The 18,872-nt window shown below is 45.9% G+C and overlaps 1 protein-coding gene across 1 annotated transcript in view; it reads left to right on the plus strand.

Moving 5' to 3' along the window:
• Positions 1 to 18,872, plus strand: part of LOC137373606 (activator of 90 kDa heat shock protein ATPase homolog 1-like) — a 43,460-nt gene that overhangs the window by 16,367 nt on the left and 8,221 nt on the right. The window contains exons 6-8 of the mRNA XM_068038621.1: positions 1,704 to 1,832; positions 15,341 to 15,442; positions 16,383 to 16,434. Coding sequence (XP_067894722.1) covers positions 1,704 to 1,832; positions 15,341 to 15,442; positions 16,383 to 16,434 — 283 coding nt within the window. The remainder of the gene's footprint in view (positions 1 to 1,703; positions 1,833 to 15,340; positions 15,443 to 16,382; positions 16,435 to 18,872) is intronic.

Consider the following 18,872-nt stretch of genomic DNA (forward strand, 5'->3'; position numbering starts at 1 on the left):
GGTTTCTGCTTCTACCCTTTCAGGTGGTGAGTTCCAGACCCCTACTACCTTCTGGGTGAAAATTTTTTTCCCTCATCTCCCTTCTAATCTTTCTACTGTTCTAATCTTTCTACCAATCGCTTTAAATCTATGCCCCCTAGTCGCTGACCCCTCTGCGAAGGTAAATAGGCCCTTCGCCTCCACTCTATCCAGGTCCCTCACAATTTTGGACATTTCAATCAAATTTCCCCTCAGCCGCCTCTGTTCCAAGGAGAACAACCCCAGCTGGGGGTTCTTTCCTTTTTATATCTGCATTCTTCCAGTCCTGGCAACATCCCCATAAATCTTCTCTGTACCCTATCCAGTGCAATTACATCCTTTCTGTAATGAGGTAACCAGGACTGCACACAGTACTCAAGTTGTGGCCTAGCTAATGATTTATACAGCTCCAGCATAACCTCATTGCTTTTATATTCTATACCTCAGCTAATAAAGGAAAGGATTCCATATGCCTTAACCATTTTATTGACCTGTCCTGCTACCTTCATGGATCTGTGGACATTCACTCCAAGGTCCCTCACCTTCTTCTACACATCTCAGTATTCTCCTGTTAATTATGTATTCCTTTGTCTAGTTTGACCTTTCCAAAATGCAAGACCTCACACGACTCTGGATTGAATTCCATTTGCCACTTTTCTGCCCACCTGACCAGTCCATTGATTTCTTCCTGCAGTCTACAGTTATTCTCCTTGCTGTCAACCACACTACCAATTGTTGTCACCTGCAAACTTCTTGATCATGCTCCCTACATTTTACGTGCAAGTCATTAATATTTAGCACAAAAAGCAGAGACCTACTAGTGAGCCCTGCAGAACATCACTGAACACAGCCTTCCGGTCGCAAAAACACCAGTCAACAATTGCCCATTGTTTCCTGCTACTGAGCCAATTTTGTATCTAGTTTGCTACATTTTCCTGGATCCTGTGGGCTTTTATTTTTTTTAACCAGTTTGCCATGTGGGACCTTGTCAAAAGTGTTACTAAAATGTATATAGACCACATTAACTGCACTACCTTCATCAATCCTCCCTTGTTACTACTTCAAAAAATGCAATTGGGTTAGTCAGACAGGATCTTCCCCTAATAAATCCATGCCCTTTTAAGTGACAGTTTATCCTGTCTGTCAGAACTGATTGCAGTAACTTGCCCACTACATTGTAGGGTCTTGAGGGAGAAAGCTGGATAGTATGGCACTCAGTCTTGTCCTGTTAATTATGTATTCCTTTGTCGAGTTTGACCTTTCCAAAATGCAAGACTTCACACTACTCTGGATTGAATTCCATTTGCCACTTTTCTGCCCACCTGACCAGTCCATTGATTTCTTCCTGCAGTCTACAGTTATCCTGTAACTAAAGTAGCCAAAAAACCTAAATAATTTTTTGACGTTTCTGTACTACAGCTGAGAACCCGTCAGATATACTGGGCAAAACTTGAGAACACTTTGTCCTATTATAAGAGCAGTGTTCTAAGCCAATTGCTACCTGAAGCTGGCTTTATTTGATATGCAGTTTGTTAAACTTTAGCAGTTCGTTACTGGTTAGGTGCATTGATTACCAATAGGGTATAGATGGCTGCATAGTCTACTTTGCACAGCTCTCTGAAGCCTGAATTTCTTCCTCCCATCACCACCATGCTCTATTTTAATAGAATTACTTTTCTCTTCAGATCACTACAGGGCAGTTACCCAGTCAGCATGCATCAGTTGGGGTCAAGATTCCAACCTGTAAATTTAACTTAAATGACCATTTCATGACATCAGCAGAAGAACTCTACAGGATCTTTATTACACAAGAGGTAAGTGTCTCAGCAATGGGAGCGGGAGTAGAGATTGAATGTTGGTTGGTTTTGTACACCACCAAGTGGCTTGTGTTGGAGGAACATGTAAAAGTTTAAGAGCAGCTGTCAAGTCTGTCACATTGGTTGGGTAGAATCATAGAACATTACAGCACAGAGGTCATTCAGTCTGTGCCAGCTCTTTCAAAGAGCAATCCAGTTAATTCCATCCCCCCATTCTTTTTCTCCTATAAGTATTTTTCCAATTTCCCTTTTTGAAGGCTACTTCTGAATCTGTAATCCAGCACCCTATTGGGCAGTGGATTCCAAATCCTAACCACTTGTCTAAAGCTTCTCCATGTCAGCCCTGATTTTTTTTTTTTCCACCCGCCCTCGCTGCCGCCACCCTGCCCAATCACCCTAAAACCGGTGTCCTCTGGTTATAAACTCTTCATGATTTTAAACACCTATCTGATCTTCTCTTAGCCATTAGTGTTCTACGGAGAACAACACCCAACTTCTCCAGTCAGTCCATCATTTACCACAGACGGAGGCCATTTGGCCCATCAAGTCCATGCTGGCTCTCCACGGAGCTATCCAGTCAATCCCACTCCCCTACTCGATCCCCATAATCCTGCAGCCTAACATTATTATATTTTAAAATGGATGGAAAATAAGGACTGCAATCACTCAAATTCAGCGAGGGCAGGAGGTGGAAGACCTGCTGTCAGAACTTGACACCAGATGTGGTACAGATCCTGATCCTTTCAATAATACAAATCATGTTCGTTTTTTTTAAATCTGCCATCCATTATCTATCTGTCAGAAGTCCTGTGGCGACGGGCAAGCAATGTAGCAGCAGGTGTGGCTTCACAGAGCCGTAGACATGAACCTGCATACAGGTGGCTCATGCCTTAGGGTCGTTTTTCACTGGAAGGAAGCAGTAGTGGAACTCAGCAGCTCTCTGAGCAAGTGAGGACCACATTGCTCACCTCCCTAAAATGAGGAAGGGGCTAGAAAAGGTGCCCCAACGTTGTCTGTTTCACCTACACTAGCCAGCAGGCCGAATCTGGTGGGGATCGCATCAACATGCTTGTAAGATGATCTCAAAAAAGAAAGTAAGGGTGACACTGGTCGCCATAGGCACATGGAACATGCGCACCCTCATGAACAATGCTACAACCCACAGACCTGGGGCAGAAACTGCTCTTTTCAGTAGAAAGTTGGCTCGGTACAACATCCAGATTGCTGCCCTCTGAGACTCATCCTCCTGAGGAGGATCAGCTCAAGGAAATCAACACTGGTTACCTGTTCTTTTGGATAGGCTGTGGAAAGGAACAGTGTGATGCTGGCGTAGGCTTATCTGTCATGAACTATCTTGTCTGTAAGTTGACATGCCTTCCCATGGATGATGCAACAGGCAAGCAACTCTCATCAACATGTACGCCCCTACCATGACCAATTCTGGTGACGTCCAGGATAAATTTTATGATGACCTGCACTCCTTGACTGCTGCTGTGACAAAATTAGACAAGCTAATCATTCTTGGTGACTTCAGCGCAAGAGTTGGTGCAGATCACCAGGCGTGGGAAGGAGTCATCAGAAAAACAAGCTTAGGGCAGTTGTAACAGCAATGGTCTCCTCTTGCTGAAGATGTGTGCTAAGCATGAGCTCTTAATCACCAACACAGTTTTCCGCCTCCCTAACGGGATGTTTTGGATGCACCCTTGTTCCATGCATTGGCATCTAATCAATATCATCACCAGGTAAACGGATAGGCAGGATGTGTGTGTAACGAAAGTCATGTGAGGTGCCGACTGCTGGACTGACCACAGTCTTATCACAAAGCTAAACATCCAAAATGCATCTCCCTAGTTTCCCCCAGGGCATGAAGGTACAGAAGCTTCTCAATGTCTCGAGGCTCAAACAGGCAGTCGTGAAAGTATCTGAGAAACTAGAGAGTCACCTGTGTACAGCGAAAATGGTCACTCACTGCATCGAGGATGACTTGATAACCTTCAGGATATCGTGTACTCCACAGTTCTAGAGGTCCTTGGCCCTAATTCTCGTTGTCATTAAGTTGTTTTTTTTTTGTTTGTTTTCTGGATCACCTCCTGATTCAAATGAAACCATTGGAGAAACATTGCCTCTATGGGGCTTATCTCAATGACCAATCACTATCCAAGAATGATGCCTACCGTAACATCCGCAGGACTGTCCAATGCAAGCTCAAGATGCAAGACACATGGCTGAATCAGAAAGCAGACGAACTCCAGTCATATGCTGACCACAAACACTGGAAGAGATTTTACGATGCTCTGAAATCTGTCTACACGCCCCAGTCTACTGGTTCATCACTAATCCTCGTTTCCAGCAGGTGAACATTGCTCACAGAAGAAGTGAAAATTCTAGAAAGACGGGCAGAGCAGAATCACAGAATAATACAATGCGCAAGAGGCACTTCGGCCCATTGAGTCTGCACCGATGCATCAAATACACCTGACCTGTCTACCTAATCCCATTTGCCAGCACTTGGCCCATAGCCTTGAATGTTATGATGTGCCAAGTGCTCATCCAGGTACTTTTTAAAGAATGTGAGGCAACCTGCCTCTACCACCCTCCCAGGCAGTGCATTCCAGACTGTCACCACCCTCTGGGTAAAAAAGTTCTTCCTCAAGTTCCCCTTAAACCTCCTGCCCCTCACCTTAAACTTGTGACCCCTCGTAACTGACCCTTCAACTAAGGGGAACAGCTGCTCCCTATCCACTCTGTCCATGCCCCTCAATCAGGTCACCCCTCAGTCTTCTCTGCTCCAGTGAAAACAACCCAAGCCTATCCAACCTCTCTTCATAGCTTAAATGTTCCATCCCAGGCAACATCCTGGTGAATCGCCTCTGCACCCCCTCCAATCACATCCTTCCTATAATGTGGCGACCAGAATTGCACACAGTACTCCAGCTGTGGCCTTACCAAAGTTCTGTACAACTCCAACATGACCTCCCTGCTTTTGTAATCTATGCCTCAATTGATAAAGGCAAGTGTCCCATATGCCTTTTTCACCACCCTATTAACCTGCCCTTCTGCCTTCAGACATCTATGGACAAACACGCCAAGGTCCCTTTGTTCCTCGGAACTTCCCAGTGTCAGGCCATTCATTGAATACTTCCGTGTCACATTACTCCTTCCAAAGTGTATCACCTCACTTTTCAGGGTTAAATTCCATCTGCCACTTTTCTGCCCATTTGACCATCCCACCTATATCTTCCTGTAACCCAAGACACTCAACCTCACTGTTAACCACTCGGCCAATCTTTGTCGTCCGCGAACTTACTTATCCTACCCCCCACATAGTCATTTATATAAACGACATAAATGACTAACAATAGGGGACCCAGCACAGATCCCTGTGGTACGCCACTGGACACTGGCTTCCAGTCACAAACAGCCATCTGTCATCACTCTGTCTCCGACAGCTAAGCCAATTTTGAATCCACCTTATCATGTTACCCTGTATCCCATGTGCATTTGCTTTCTTGATAAGTCTCCCATGTGGGACCTTGTCAAAGGCTTTGCTGAAATCCATGTAAACTACATCAACTGCGCTACCCTCATCTACACACCTGGTCACATGCTCAAAAAATTCAATCAAATTTGTTAGGCATGACCTCCCTCTGACAAAGCCATGCTGAATATTCCTAATCAAATTTTGCCTCTCCAAGTGGTGATAGATTCTCTCCTTCAGAATTTTCTCCAATAGTTTCCCGACCACTGACGTGAGACTCACTGGTCTGTAGCTCCCTGGCTTATCTCTACAACTTTTCTTAAATAGTGGGACCACATTAGCTGTTCTCTAGTCCTCTGGTATCTTCCCCCGTGGCCAGAGAGGAATTAAAAATTTGGGTCAGAGCCCCTGCAATCTCCACCCTCGCTTCCCACAGCATCCTGGGACACAAATCGTCCGGACCTGGAGATATGTCAACTTTTAAGCCTGCCAAAACCTCCAATACCTTGTCACTCCCTATGACAATTTGCTCAAGAACCTCAGTCTCTCTCTCTAAGTTCCATATCTACATCCTCATTCTCTTGGATGAAGACAGATGTGAAGTATTCGTTCAACACCCTATCAATGTCCTCTGGCTCCACCCACAGATTTCCCCCTTGGTCCCTAATGGGTCCGACTCTTTCCCTGGTTATCCTCTTCCCATTGATATACTTATAGAATATCTTGGGATTTTCCCTACTTTTACTAGCCAGAGCTTTCTCATATCCCCTCTTTGCTCTCCTAATTGCTTTCTTAAGCTCCATCCTACACTTTCTGTATACCACTAATGCTTCTGTTGATTTGCCCTCCTTGTATTTGCTAAAAGCCTCTTTTTTTTTTTTCCTTTTCATCGTACCCTGAATGTTTCTGGTCATCCATGGTTCTCTGGGCTTGTTGCTCCTACCTATTACCCTCGAGGGAACCTGTTGGGCCTGTACCCTCCCCATTTCTTTTTTAATGCCCCCCCCCCCCCCCCCCCCACTGCTCTTCTGTAGATTTCCCAACAAGTAACTCTTTCCAGTCTACCTTGGCCAGATCCTGCCTTGTCTTACTAAAATTGGCTCTCTACCAATACAAAAACCTTTTTTGCAACTTGTCTATTTCTTTCTCCATAACAAGCTTAAATTGTACCATATTGTGGTCGCTATCACCAAAATGCACCCCCACCAACACATCAACCACCTGTCCAGCTTCATTCCCCAGAATTAGATCCAGCACTGCACCCTCCCTTGTTGGATCCTCTACATATTGAGCTAAAAAGTTCTCCTGTATACATTTTAAGAACTCCACTCCACCTAAGCCCTGAACACGATGACTATCCCAATTAATGTTGGGAAAGTTGAAATCACCTAATATAATTACCCTTTTATTTTTACACACCTCTGCGTTTTGCACACATATTTGCTCCTCAATTTCCCGCTGACTATCTGGGGGTCTATAATTAACACCTAGCAATGTGGCTGTCCCTTTTAACCATGTCCTCAATTAGCCTTCATTCATCAATGAAGAAGCAATCAACAGGCTGCTACAGCTTGCCATCAACTGTTCTCGATAACCCTTCCACGCTGTTAGAAACAACAAATGCTATGAAACGCCTGTCCAGTGACTACTCCAGGAGCTGAAGCTACTCCTGCTCAAGTCTACAAGATCAGTGCCTGGTCAAGAAGCTCTCTGAACTCCTTCAGTCCAGGTGGGAGCAAGACGACTAAGATGCCTCCATTGTTCACCTGGACAAGCTGAAATCTAGTGATAATCACAGGAATCTCACTGCTCTGTATCACTGGCAAAATCTTTGCGAGAATCCTTCTGAACCACTTTGGCAACAGATCCTGGTCGAGATGTTGCACTGAGTCAGTGCTGTTTCAGAAGAGGTAGAGGAACCACTGGGGTGTTGGCAGTTAAACAACTTCAGGAGAAATGCCAAGAGCAGAACATGGATCGCTACGCCATGTTTGTTGACCTGACTAAGGCCTTCGACAGACAGTCGTGAGGGCTTTTGGAAGGTAATGGAAAAATTCAGCTGCCCTGAGAAATTCATCGCAGTGGTTCAACAGTTCCATGACTACATGCTCATGTATATCCTGGATAGATGGAGAGTCTGTCTGACCCATTCCCAGTCAAAGAACAGTACAGCACAGGAACAGGCCATTCGGCCCTCCAAGCCTGCGCCGATCTTGATGCCCACCTAAACTAAAACCTTCTGCACTGCCAGGGACCGTATCCCTCTATTCCCATCCTATTCATGTATTTGTCAAGATGCCTCTTAAACGTCGCTATCGTACCTGCTTCCACCACCTCCCCCGGCAGCAAGTTCCAGGCACTCACCACCCTCTGTGTAAAGAACTTGCCTCGCACATCCCCTCTAAACTTTGCCCCTCTCACCTTAAATCCATGTCCCCTAGTAACTGACTCTTCCACCCTAGGAAATAGCTTCTGACTATCCACTCTGTCCATGCCACTCATAACTTTGTAAACCTCTATCATGTCGCCCCTCCACCTCCGTCGTTCCAGTGAAAACAATCCGAGTTTATCCAACCTCTCCTCATAGCTAATGCCCTTCAGACCAGGCAACATCCTGGTAAACCTCTTCTGTACCCTCTCCAAAGCCTCCACGTCCTCCTGGTAGCGTGGCGACCAGAATTGCACGCAATATTCTAAGTGTGGCCTAACTAAGGTTCTGTATAACTGCAGCATGACTTGCCAATTTTTATACTCTATGCCCCGACCGATGAAGGCAAGCATGTCGTATGCCTTCTTGACTACCTTATCCACTTGCGTTGCCACTTTCAGTGACCTGTGGACCTGCACACCCAGATCTCTCTGCCTGTCAATACTCCTAAGGGTTCTGCCATTTACTGTATACTTCCCACCTGCATTAGACCTTCCAAAATGCATTACCTCACATTTGTCCAGATTAAACTCCATCTGCCATTTCTCCGCCCAAGTCTCCAACCGCTCTGTATCCTCTGACAATCCTCATCACTATCCGCAACTCCACCAACCTTTGTGTCGTCCGCAAACTTACTAATCAGACCAGCTACATTTTCCTCCAAATCATTTATATATACTACAAACAGCAAAGGTCCCAGCACTGATCCCTGTGGAACACCATTAGTCACATCCCTCCATTCAGAAAAGCACCCTTCCACTGCTACCCTCTGTCTTCTATGACTGAGCCAGTTCTGTATCCATCTTGCCAGCTCACCTCTGATCCCGTGTGACTTCACCTTTTGTACCAGTCTGCCATGCGGGACCTTGTCAAAGGCTTTACTGAAGTCCATATAGATAACATCCACTGCCCTTCCTTCATCAATCATCTTCCTCACTTCCTCAAAAAACTCAATCAAATTAGTGAGACACAACCTCCCCTTCACAAAACCATGCTGCCTCTCACTAATAAGTTCGTTTGTTTCCAAATGGGAGTAAATCCTGTTCCAAAGAATCCTCTCTCATAATTTCCCTACCACTGACGTAAGGCTCACCGGCCTATAATTTCCTGGATTATCCTTGCTACCCTTCTTAAACAAAGGAACAACATTGGCTATTCTCCAGTCCTCTGGGACCTCACCTGTAGCCAATGAGGATGCAAAGATTTCTGTCAAGGCCCCAGCAATTTCTTCCCTTGCCTCCCTTAGTATTCTGGGGTAGATCCCATCAGGCCCTGGGGACTTATCTACCTTAATGCTTTGCAAGACACCCAACACCTCCACCTTTTTGATAATGAGATGACTGAGACTATCTACACTCCCTTCCCTAGGCTCATCATCCACCAAGTCCTTCTCTTTGGTGAATACTGATGCAAAGTACTTATTTAGTACCTCGCCCATTTCCTCTGGCTACACACATAGATTCCCTTCTCTGTCCTTGAGTGGGCCAACCCTTTCCCTAGTTTACCCTATTTGTTCTTTATATACGTATAACATCACTAATGGAGTTAAGCAGGGCTGCATGCTAGCACCAGCCCTCTTCACAGTTTTTCTCCACCATGCTGTCCGATGCCAGCATCACCATGATGGAAGGAATTGAAATTAGATATCACCTGGACGGAAGGCTGCTCAATCTGAGATGACACTAAGCAAAATCCAAGGGCTCCAGGGATGTACTTTGTGATTTTCTGTTTGCAGCTGACTGTGTACATTGGTTACCAGTTCAGAGCTAACATGAAATATAGCATAGACTTGTTCTCCAATGCTTGCAACAACTTCAGCCTTGCAAACAGCACAAAGAAAACTTGTGTACTAGCCTACTCCAGGAAAGTGCTGTCTCAAGCCGAAGGCTTCAGTCCATAACAAGAAGCTGTTAGTAATGAATAAGTTCACTTATTTCAGCCGCCCTCACACTCTCTCTCTGTCTATAATTGATGAGACACATACAAGATTAGCTGAAACATGTGTAACCTTTAGCAGACTTCAAACATCAGTTTGGGAGTGAAGAGAAGTAAGTCTGCTTATCAAACGGAGTCTATAGAGCAATAGTCCTGCCCATTCTGCTCTACACATGAGACTTGGACTGTGTACCAGTCATGCCAAGAAACTCAATCGCTTTCACTAGCTACCTTCAGAAGCTACTGAAGATTAGCTGGCAGGACAAAATACCAGACACCAAGGTGCTCACCCAAGTGGCATGCCAAGCATCCACACCATTTTGAGATGGTCACAAGAGTTGGACTGGTCAGTGCACGCTCAGGCAGTCATAGGAAGCGCTACAAGGACAGTATGAAGGCTTCACTTGAGTTCTGTTATCGACCCTGAGTCCTGGGAGAAGCTTGCCCTAGTGCAACTAAATGGTGCAGCCTCCTTTTTGAAAGCAGAGTGCAAACACAAGGAGAGGAATTCCTGAGCCAGCAGCTCATCCATATGATCAATTGTCTGCAGTATCCTGCCCTATTTGCAGCAGAACTTTCTGGTCGCAGACAGGCCTCAGCAGTCGCCTACTACCCACTGAAACACTACCAACACCCCAGGTGATTGCCATGGTCATCTTTGCCTCAAAGGATGAGCAACATTACCCCAACCCCATGAGCCCTTATCTTGTGTAACAACCTTTTGTGTGGCACTTTATCAATTTTCTTTTGAAAATCCAAATATACTACATCCCCTTTACCTACTCTGCTAGTTACATTATCATAAAACTCTTAGATTTGTCAAACACTGTTTCCCATGTTGACTTTGCCAAATCATACTTCTCCTCTTTGGCCTCCTTGTCCCAAGAGACAATGGGTAAGTGCCTGGAGGTGGTCAGTGGTTTGTGAAGCAGGGCCTGGAGTGGCTATAAAGGTCAATTCTAGAGTGACAGGCTCTTCCACAGGTGCTGCAGATAAAATTGGTTGTCAGGGCTGTTACACAGTTGGCTCTCCCCTTGCACTTCTGTCTTTTTTCCTGCCAACTGCTAAGTCTCTTCGACTCGCCACACTTTAGCCCTGCCTTTATGGCTGCCTGCTCGCTTTGGCGAACGCTGGCAACTGACTCCCACGACTTGTGATCAATGTCACAGGACTTCATGTTGCGTTTGCAGACGTCTTTAAAGCGGAGACATGGATGGCCAGTGGGTCTGATGCCAGTGACAAGCTCGCTGTACAATGTGTCCTTGGGGATCCTGCCATCTTCCATGCGGCTCACATGGCCAAGCCATCTCCAGCGTCGCTGGCTCAGTAGGGTGTATATGCTGGGGATGTTGGCCGCCTCGAGGACTTCTGCGTTGGAGATACGGTCCTGCCACCTGATGTCAAGGATTCCCCGGAGGCAGCGAAGATGGAATGAGTTGAGATGTCGCTCTTGGCTGACATACGTTGTCCAGGCCTCACTGCCATAGAGCAAGATACTGAGGACACAGGCTTGATACACTCAGACTTTGTGTTCCGTGTCAGTGCGCCATTTTCCCGTACTCTCTTGGCCAGTCTGGACACCTTTCCCATGCACTTGTTGATTTCTGCATCGAGAGACAGGTTACTGGTGATAGTTGAGCCTAGGTAGGTGAACTCTTGAACCACTTCCAGAGCGTGGTCGCCAATATTGATGGATAGAGCATTTCTGACGTCCTGTCCCATGATGTTAGTTTTCTTGAGGCTGATGGTTAGGTCAAATTCGTTGCAGGCAGCCGCAAACCTGTCGGAGATTCTGCAGACACTCTTCAGTGTGGGATGTTAATGCAGCATCGTCAGCAAAGAGGAGTTCCCTGTACTTTGGTCTTCGCTCTTAGACGGGCAAGGTTGAACAACCTGCCACCTGATCTTGTGTGGAGGAAAATTCCTTCTTTTGAAGACTTGAACGCATGTGAGAGCAGCAGGGAGAAGAAGATCCCAAACAGTGTAGGTGCGAGAACACTGCCCTGTTTCACGCCACTCAGGATAGGAAAGGGGTCTGATGAGATGCCGCTATGCTGAATCATGCCTTTCATATTGTCATGGAATGAGGTGATGATACTTAGTAGCTTTGGACATCTGATCTTTTCCAGTAGTCTGAAGAGACCACGTCTGCTGACGGGGTCAGAGGCTTTGGTGAGATCAATGAAAACAACGTAGAGGGGCATCTGTTGGCAGCATTTCTCCTGTAGCTGTTGAAGGGAGAACAGCATGTCGATGGTGGATCTCTGCTCGAAAGCCACACTGTGCCTCAGGGTAGACACGCTCGGCCAGCTTCTGGAGCCTGTTTAAAGCGACTTTTCCCACTATGCTGAGCAGGGAGATTCCACGGTAGTTGCAGTCACCGCGGTCACCCTTGTTCTTAGAGGGTGCTGATATTGGCATCACGCATGTCCTGTGGTACTGCTCCCTCCTCCCAGCACAGGCAAAGCAATTCATACAGTGCTGAAAGTATAGCAGGCTTGGTACTCTTGATTATTTCAGGGGTAATGCTGTCCTTCCCAGGGGCTTTTCCACTGGCTAGAGAATCAATGGCATCATTGAGTTCTGATTTTTGTTGGCTGTATGTCCAGCTCATCCATGACTGGCAGAGACTTGGCTGCATTGAGGGCAGTCTGTGACCACATTCTCCCTGGAGTACTGTTCTAGGTAATGCTCCGCCCAGCGGTCCATTTGCTTGCATTGGTCAGTGATCGTGTCCCCTGATTTAGATTTGAGGGTGGCAATCTTCTTGATGGTTGGCCCAAAAGCTCTTAATGCCATCATACATTCATCTGATGTTTCTGTTGTCAGAGGCCAGCTGAATGAGTGCATAGGTGTTGCCAGTAGTCATTTACGCAGCGCCTGGCTGTTTTAAGAGCTACGGATGTTAACTGGCTGGGGGCTTTCTTGTAGTTCAACAGTGCAATGCGCTTAGTGGCTATGACAGGTTCCAGCTCTTCAAAGTGAGATTGAAACCAGTCTGCATTCCGCTTCACACGTTTGCCATAGGTGGTCATTGCTGAGTCATAGATGGCGTCTCTGATGTGGGCCCACTTGGTCTCTGCATCCCCTGTAGGAGTGTTTTGAAAGGCTTTTTCCAAGTGAATTTAGAAGCTTATGTAACAGCTGTGGATAAGAAATTCTGCTCGTGTTGATGCGCAGGCGGCCCTTCTGCTTGGAGTGATGCAGCTTCTTTAGTTTGAGTCTAACCTTGCTGCACACCAGGGAGTGGTCAGTGTCGCAGTCCGCACTGTGGAAGCTGCGTGCGATTTGAACGCTGTTTATAGAGGCTCGCCTTATTTATTTTATTTATTTAGAGATACAGCACTGAAACAGGTCCTTCGGCCCACCGAGTCTGTGCCGACCATCAACCACCCATTTATATTAATCCTACGTTAATCCCATATTCCTACCACATACCCACAATTCCCCTACCACCTACCTATACTAGGGGCAATTTATAACGGCCAATTTACCTATCAACCTACAAGTCTTTGGCTGTGGGAGGAAACCGGAGGCTGCGGTGCTAACCACTGCGCCACTGTGCTGCCCTTGTAACAATGAGGTCCAGAGGGTTCCAATAACATGATCGTGGGTGCCTCCAAGAAACCTGGTGACAGGGTTTAGTATGAAAGAATGAGTTGGTGATGCAGAGGTTGTGAGGTACACAACTCCAGCAGTCTCTGTCCATTCTCATTCATCCTTCCAATGCCATAGTGCCCAAGGCAGGGGGCCATGAGTCATGGTCGGCCCCAACCCTGGCATTAAAGTCCCCCAGCAAGAACAGATGTTCGGTATTGGGGATGCTACTAATGATATTATGGAGTTCCTCGTAGAACTGGTCTTTAGCTTCAGGTGGGGAGCAGAGTGTTGGAGCATAGATGCTGAGTAGGTGTACTGGACCAGAGGCATTTGAGGGTGGCTCCATTATGCTGAGCAGAGTTTCTGATGGCGAAGCCCACTCTATGCTGTCTTGGTTCTTCAGGATCCCTACCCTGCCAGTAGAAAGTGTAGTCTTGCTCTCTCAGATCTGCTCGCAGGGAGGTGTGTCTCCTGAGGTGCTGCAATGTCTACATTGAGTCTACTGAGCTAATGATGGCGGTCTTCTGAGAATCATTGATTTGTGTAAGGTCATCTGACAGGCCAGGACACACAGTTCTGACGTTCCAGCTTGCAAAATGAAGGGCTGGTACCTTCTTTCTTTTTTTTGTCGTGCTGTTTGGTACAGTGTTACAGTCCACTTTTCGGGCAATGACCCTGAGCTCCAAGCACCCATTGAAGCAGGTGGACTGTGGTGGGACAGAACCTTATTGACCGGGGGCTGCCCGGTTTGAGGCGGGCGGTAGCTGTCCATTGAGATGTGATGACCTCTCACACTGACAAAGGCAACCCGTGGCGCCCAATCTCTATGCCAATTGAGCTGAACTTCTAACCCGTAAATGCTGCCTTCCGTGTTGTTTTGGTCGCTGTGAGGTGACTATGGAGTGACCTCTCTATGGCGCATGCCTGGGCAGATGTATGGAGGTTGAGTTGCCCAAGCGTCAAAACCCCCCCTCTCGGCCTTCCTGGTGGGGTCCAAATGAGTGTAGAGCACGACGTTTGGCACCGGTATGGCTGCAGGAACTGCCGGAAACATGCCAAAGGTGGCACATGACTGTCTTCGGGGTTCTGCTCTGGATTTTGTGTTAGGGTTTACTCCCTTAGCCTTGGTCTCTCCTGAGACGTCCACAAGGCAGTGGGGTTGTTAGGGCCCCTGCTCAAGGATGGGGGGGTGGGGGAAGGAGTGGAGGGAAGGGGGTGTGAGGGGGAGCTGGGAAGAGGGGTGCGATTTTGGGGGGGGGGGGGCGGGTGGAGGAAAGAGGTGCAGGTAATATAGCATTTCATCAGCTCCCACCATTGTCCTGTAGTGATCTGAATGCTGGGTGGGGTACCTTCATTAATTGGTTAGTAGTAAAGCACTTAAAGGACCTCATCAGGTAAATCGGGCTCTCGATGAACCTGTTCGCTTCCACCTGCATCGTCGTACCCTGTTACTACTTCCTTAATGGGTTCAGCATTTTACCGATGACTATCAGGCTAACTGGCGTGAGGTCAGTGCTGCCTCTAAGCTGTGCAGATATGTAACGATCCATAACCTACCGTGTAGGGAACAAATGAGCCACACAACTAACGTTTGCTTTAAAATATGTACCTGTGTGGCAGCGCTACAATCGTAAAGGGGCCCATAATGGAACCAACAGGCCGTGTGCAGTAAAGAGAAATTAGCGGGACCATTGCCTGTCGTTTCATGTTTTCTATCTCCCTCCTTTCTTGAATAGCAGTGTTATTTTTGCCAACTTCCAATCCATTGCCACCATTTCCCAATCTAAGGTAGCATAGTAAATATTGGTTTGAGTTAAATTTGAAATTATGGACAAAATAATTTGTCAACTTTATTTAGATAATTGCTGTTTTTAAAATTTTGGATGATCTACTTGTTCCCCTCCTCTGACATTCTAATTCAATAACTGTCTCTAAGCTATCTGCATTGAAATGATGCAGCTGCAAATTCTAATCAGCAGTGACGTTTATGGGAGGAATGAGGGGAGAGACACTGATTTCTAAACTAGACAAATAGTTCTAAGGCTGAAAAACTATATTGTTCAGCTTATTCAGGCTTTCACACATGCACCAGCAGTTGTCGAGGCCACCAAGGGAGGAAAATTCCGACTGCTTGATGGGAATGTCAGTGGAGAATTCTTGGAACTGGTGAGTATCTGCATTTAAAACCTTGCATTAACAAATTAGAGGCTTTCTAAATGTGAGGGGTCTAGCATGGAATGTTCAACTTCTATTCATCTTCACACTTCAGTCTAAGCTGCATTGACACACCAGGCAGCATGTGCTAGTGACCACCTTGATGCAATTGGTGCTGTCTAATTTGTATGTTAACAATGAACTGATGCAAAAATCATAGGGTAATATTGAATGGATATAGTTATGCTAGCAGTGTGATTTTTGTTTTTCCCGAGGGCATGTTTCCTAAATTCAAATTCATGGGTGGAGTACCCTTGACTCAAAGACTGGCTTTTCCCTACCCTTTTCCGAGAACTTTGTTTCCTGCATTTACAAGACAGGATCTTCCTAGGCCTCTCTTTCCTCTCCATAAAAAGATGAGATGTGTGCAACAGATAGTTGTGGGCTCCCATAGTGGGGCAATTTGTTTTCTACGTCTCCTGCTAATGACCCTTCACATCATGCTACCTTTGCAACAAATTGCATCAAACTGCTTACAAAGGCAATAGCCAACTGTATACGGTCACTAGCATGTGAACAGTTTTGCTTGAATGACTAACACTGACTTTGTCTGCAGTTTAGATATAAAAGAATTCTACCACGACACATGCACATAAAGTCTGACTGACCAGTTTGATCTCTCTCAATCAATTGAGTATGTCAAAATCAACCAAGTTCAATTGTCAGTGTTTTTTTTAAAATGGGGAAATTCAAAAAGGTCGAGGCAAGTTAATCTGCAGTAAAATTGGCAGTGTTTAAACCTCAACATTAAAATCTTGGTAGCTCGGGTTTAGTGATTTTTTTTTTGTAGTTTTTTTTTTCCAATGTGCAAGATATTCAGAGTAAGTACTTGTTACTGGTGACTTTTATATACAGTTATTGAGCAATACTGATGACTAATTTTATTTACCAGGTTTCTGAGCAACTGATCATTATGAAGTGGAGGTACAAGTCATGGCCAACTGGTATGTTTCTGCAAACTGAATGTAGCTATACCCTAGAATGCAATGATTGGATTGAACTTTCACAACTGGTTTTAATCAAACCCAAAAAGTGCACACTGGCTCAGTTCACTGTTTATTTTTCAACCCCTCTGAAATAGTGTGAATCAGCACTGAGGTTGTGAATACAACATAAAGGAGGGAGGCAGAATTGAGTTTTTAACTTTTTTCAATAATCCAGGAAAATTGAATGTACAAAGTTCAGAATACATGGGATGGTGACATTTCTGTTATCTGTTATCAGAGGACTGGAGAACAGCTAATGTGGTCCCACTATTGAAGAAAGGTTGTAGAGATAAGCCAGGGAACTACAGACCAGTGAGTCTCACGTCAGTGGTAGGGAAACTATTGGAGAAAATTCTGAAGGAGAGAATCTATCACCACTTGGAGAGGCAAAATTTGATTAGGAATATTCAGCATGGCTTTGTCAGAGGGAGGTCATGCCTAACAAATTTGATTGAATTTTTTGAGCATGTGACCAGGTGTGTAGATGAGGGTAGTGCAGTTGATGTAGTTTACATGGATTTCAGCAAAGTCTTTGACAAGGTCCCACATGGGAGACTTATCAAGAAAGCAAATGCACATGGGATACAGGGTAACATGATAAGGTGGATTCAAAATTGGCTTAGCAGAAGGAGACAGAGTGATGACAGATGGTTGTTTTAGTGACTGGAAGCCAGTGTCCAGTGGCGTACCACAGGGATCTGTGCTGGGTCCCCTATTGTTTGTCGTTTATATAAATGACATAGATGACTATGTGGGGGGTAGGATCAGTAAGTTCGCGGATGATACAAAGATTGGTCGAGTGGTTAACAGTGAGGTTGAGTGTCTTGGGTTACAGGAAGATATAGACGGGATGGTCAAATAGGCAGAAAAGTGGCAGATGGAATTTAACGCTGAAAAATGTGAGTTGATACACTTTGAATACTTCCATGTCACATTACTCCTTCCAATGATTGGCCTGACACTGGGATGTTCCGAGGAACAAAGGGACCTTGGCGTGTTTGTCCATAGATCTCTGAAGGCAGAAGGGCAGGTTAATAGGGTGGTGAAAAAGGCATATGGGACACTTGCCTTTATCAATCGAGGCATAGATTACAAAAGCAGGGAGGTCATGTTGGAGTTGTACAGAACTTTAGTAAGGCCACAGCTGGAGTATGGTGTGGCGACCAGAATTGCACATTATAGGAAGGATGTGATTGCACTGGAGGGGGTGCAGAGACGATTCACCAGGATGTTGCCTGGGATGGAACATTTAAGCTATGAAGAGAGGTTGGATAGGCTTGGGTTGTTTTCACTGGAGCAGAGAAGACTGAGGGGTGACCTGATTGAGGGGCATGGACAGAGTGGATAGGGAGCAGCTGTTTCCCTTAGTTGAAGGGTCAATTAATAGGGGTCACAAGTTTAAGGTGAGGGGCGGGAGGTTTAAGGGGGATTTGAGGAAGAACTTTTTTATTCAGGGGGTGGTGATGGTCTGGAATGCCCTGCCTGGGAGGGTGGTAGAGGCAGGTTGCCTCACATTCTTTTAAAAAGTACCTGGATGAGCACTTGGCACATCATAACATTCAAGGCTATGGGCCAAGTGCTGGCAAATGGGATTAGGTAGACAGGTCAGGTGTTTTAATGCATCGGTGCAGACTCGATGGGCTGAAGGGTTCTTCTGCACTGTATTATTCTGATTCTGTGAACAGGCTACCAACTCCTGTGGAACTGTACTTACAGGATAAGACAACTATTTGCATTTATATGGGATGTTTTACTACATAAATACATCTCTACAACTTTTCTTAAATAGTGGGACCGCATTAGCTGTTCTCCACTCCTCTGGAACTTCCCCTGTGGCCAGAGAGGAATTAAAAATTAGGGTCAGAGCCCCTGCAATCTCCACCCTCGCCTCCCACAGCATCCTGGGACACTAATTGTCCGGACCTGGAGATTTGTCCACTTTTGACCAAGTTTCCATTCTATTGTGTATACTCATGGCCATTGAGCCCAGGTTTTTCAATTTTCAGTTGGTTTGACCACAACTGAGCCCAATCCCATTACTAGCCAATATCTCTACATGTGCAATTTCCAACAAAGAACAAAGAAAATTACAGCACAGGAACAGGCCCTTCGGCCCTCCAAGCCTGCGCCGATCCAGATCCTCTATCTAAACATGTCGCCTATTTTCTAAGGGTCTGTATCTCTTTGCTTCCTGCCCATTCATGTATCTGTCTAGATACATCTTAAAAGACGCTATCGTGCCCGCGTCTACCACCTCCGCTGCAACACGTTCCAGGCACCCACCACCCTCTGCGTAAAGAACTTTCCACGCATATCCCCCCCTAAACTTTACCCCTCTCACTTTGAACTCGTGACCCCTAGTAATTGAATCCCCCACTCTGGGGGGGGGAAAAAGC

This window comes from Heterodontus francisci, chromosome 9, assembly GCF_036365525.1.
Source record: "Heterodontus francisci isolate sHetFra1 chromosome 9, sHetFra1.hap1, whole genome shotgun sequence".
Lineage (NCBI taxonomy): Eukaryota > Metazoa > Chordata > Chondrichthyes > Heterodontiformes > Heterodontidae > Heterodontus > Heterodontus francisci.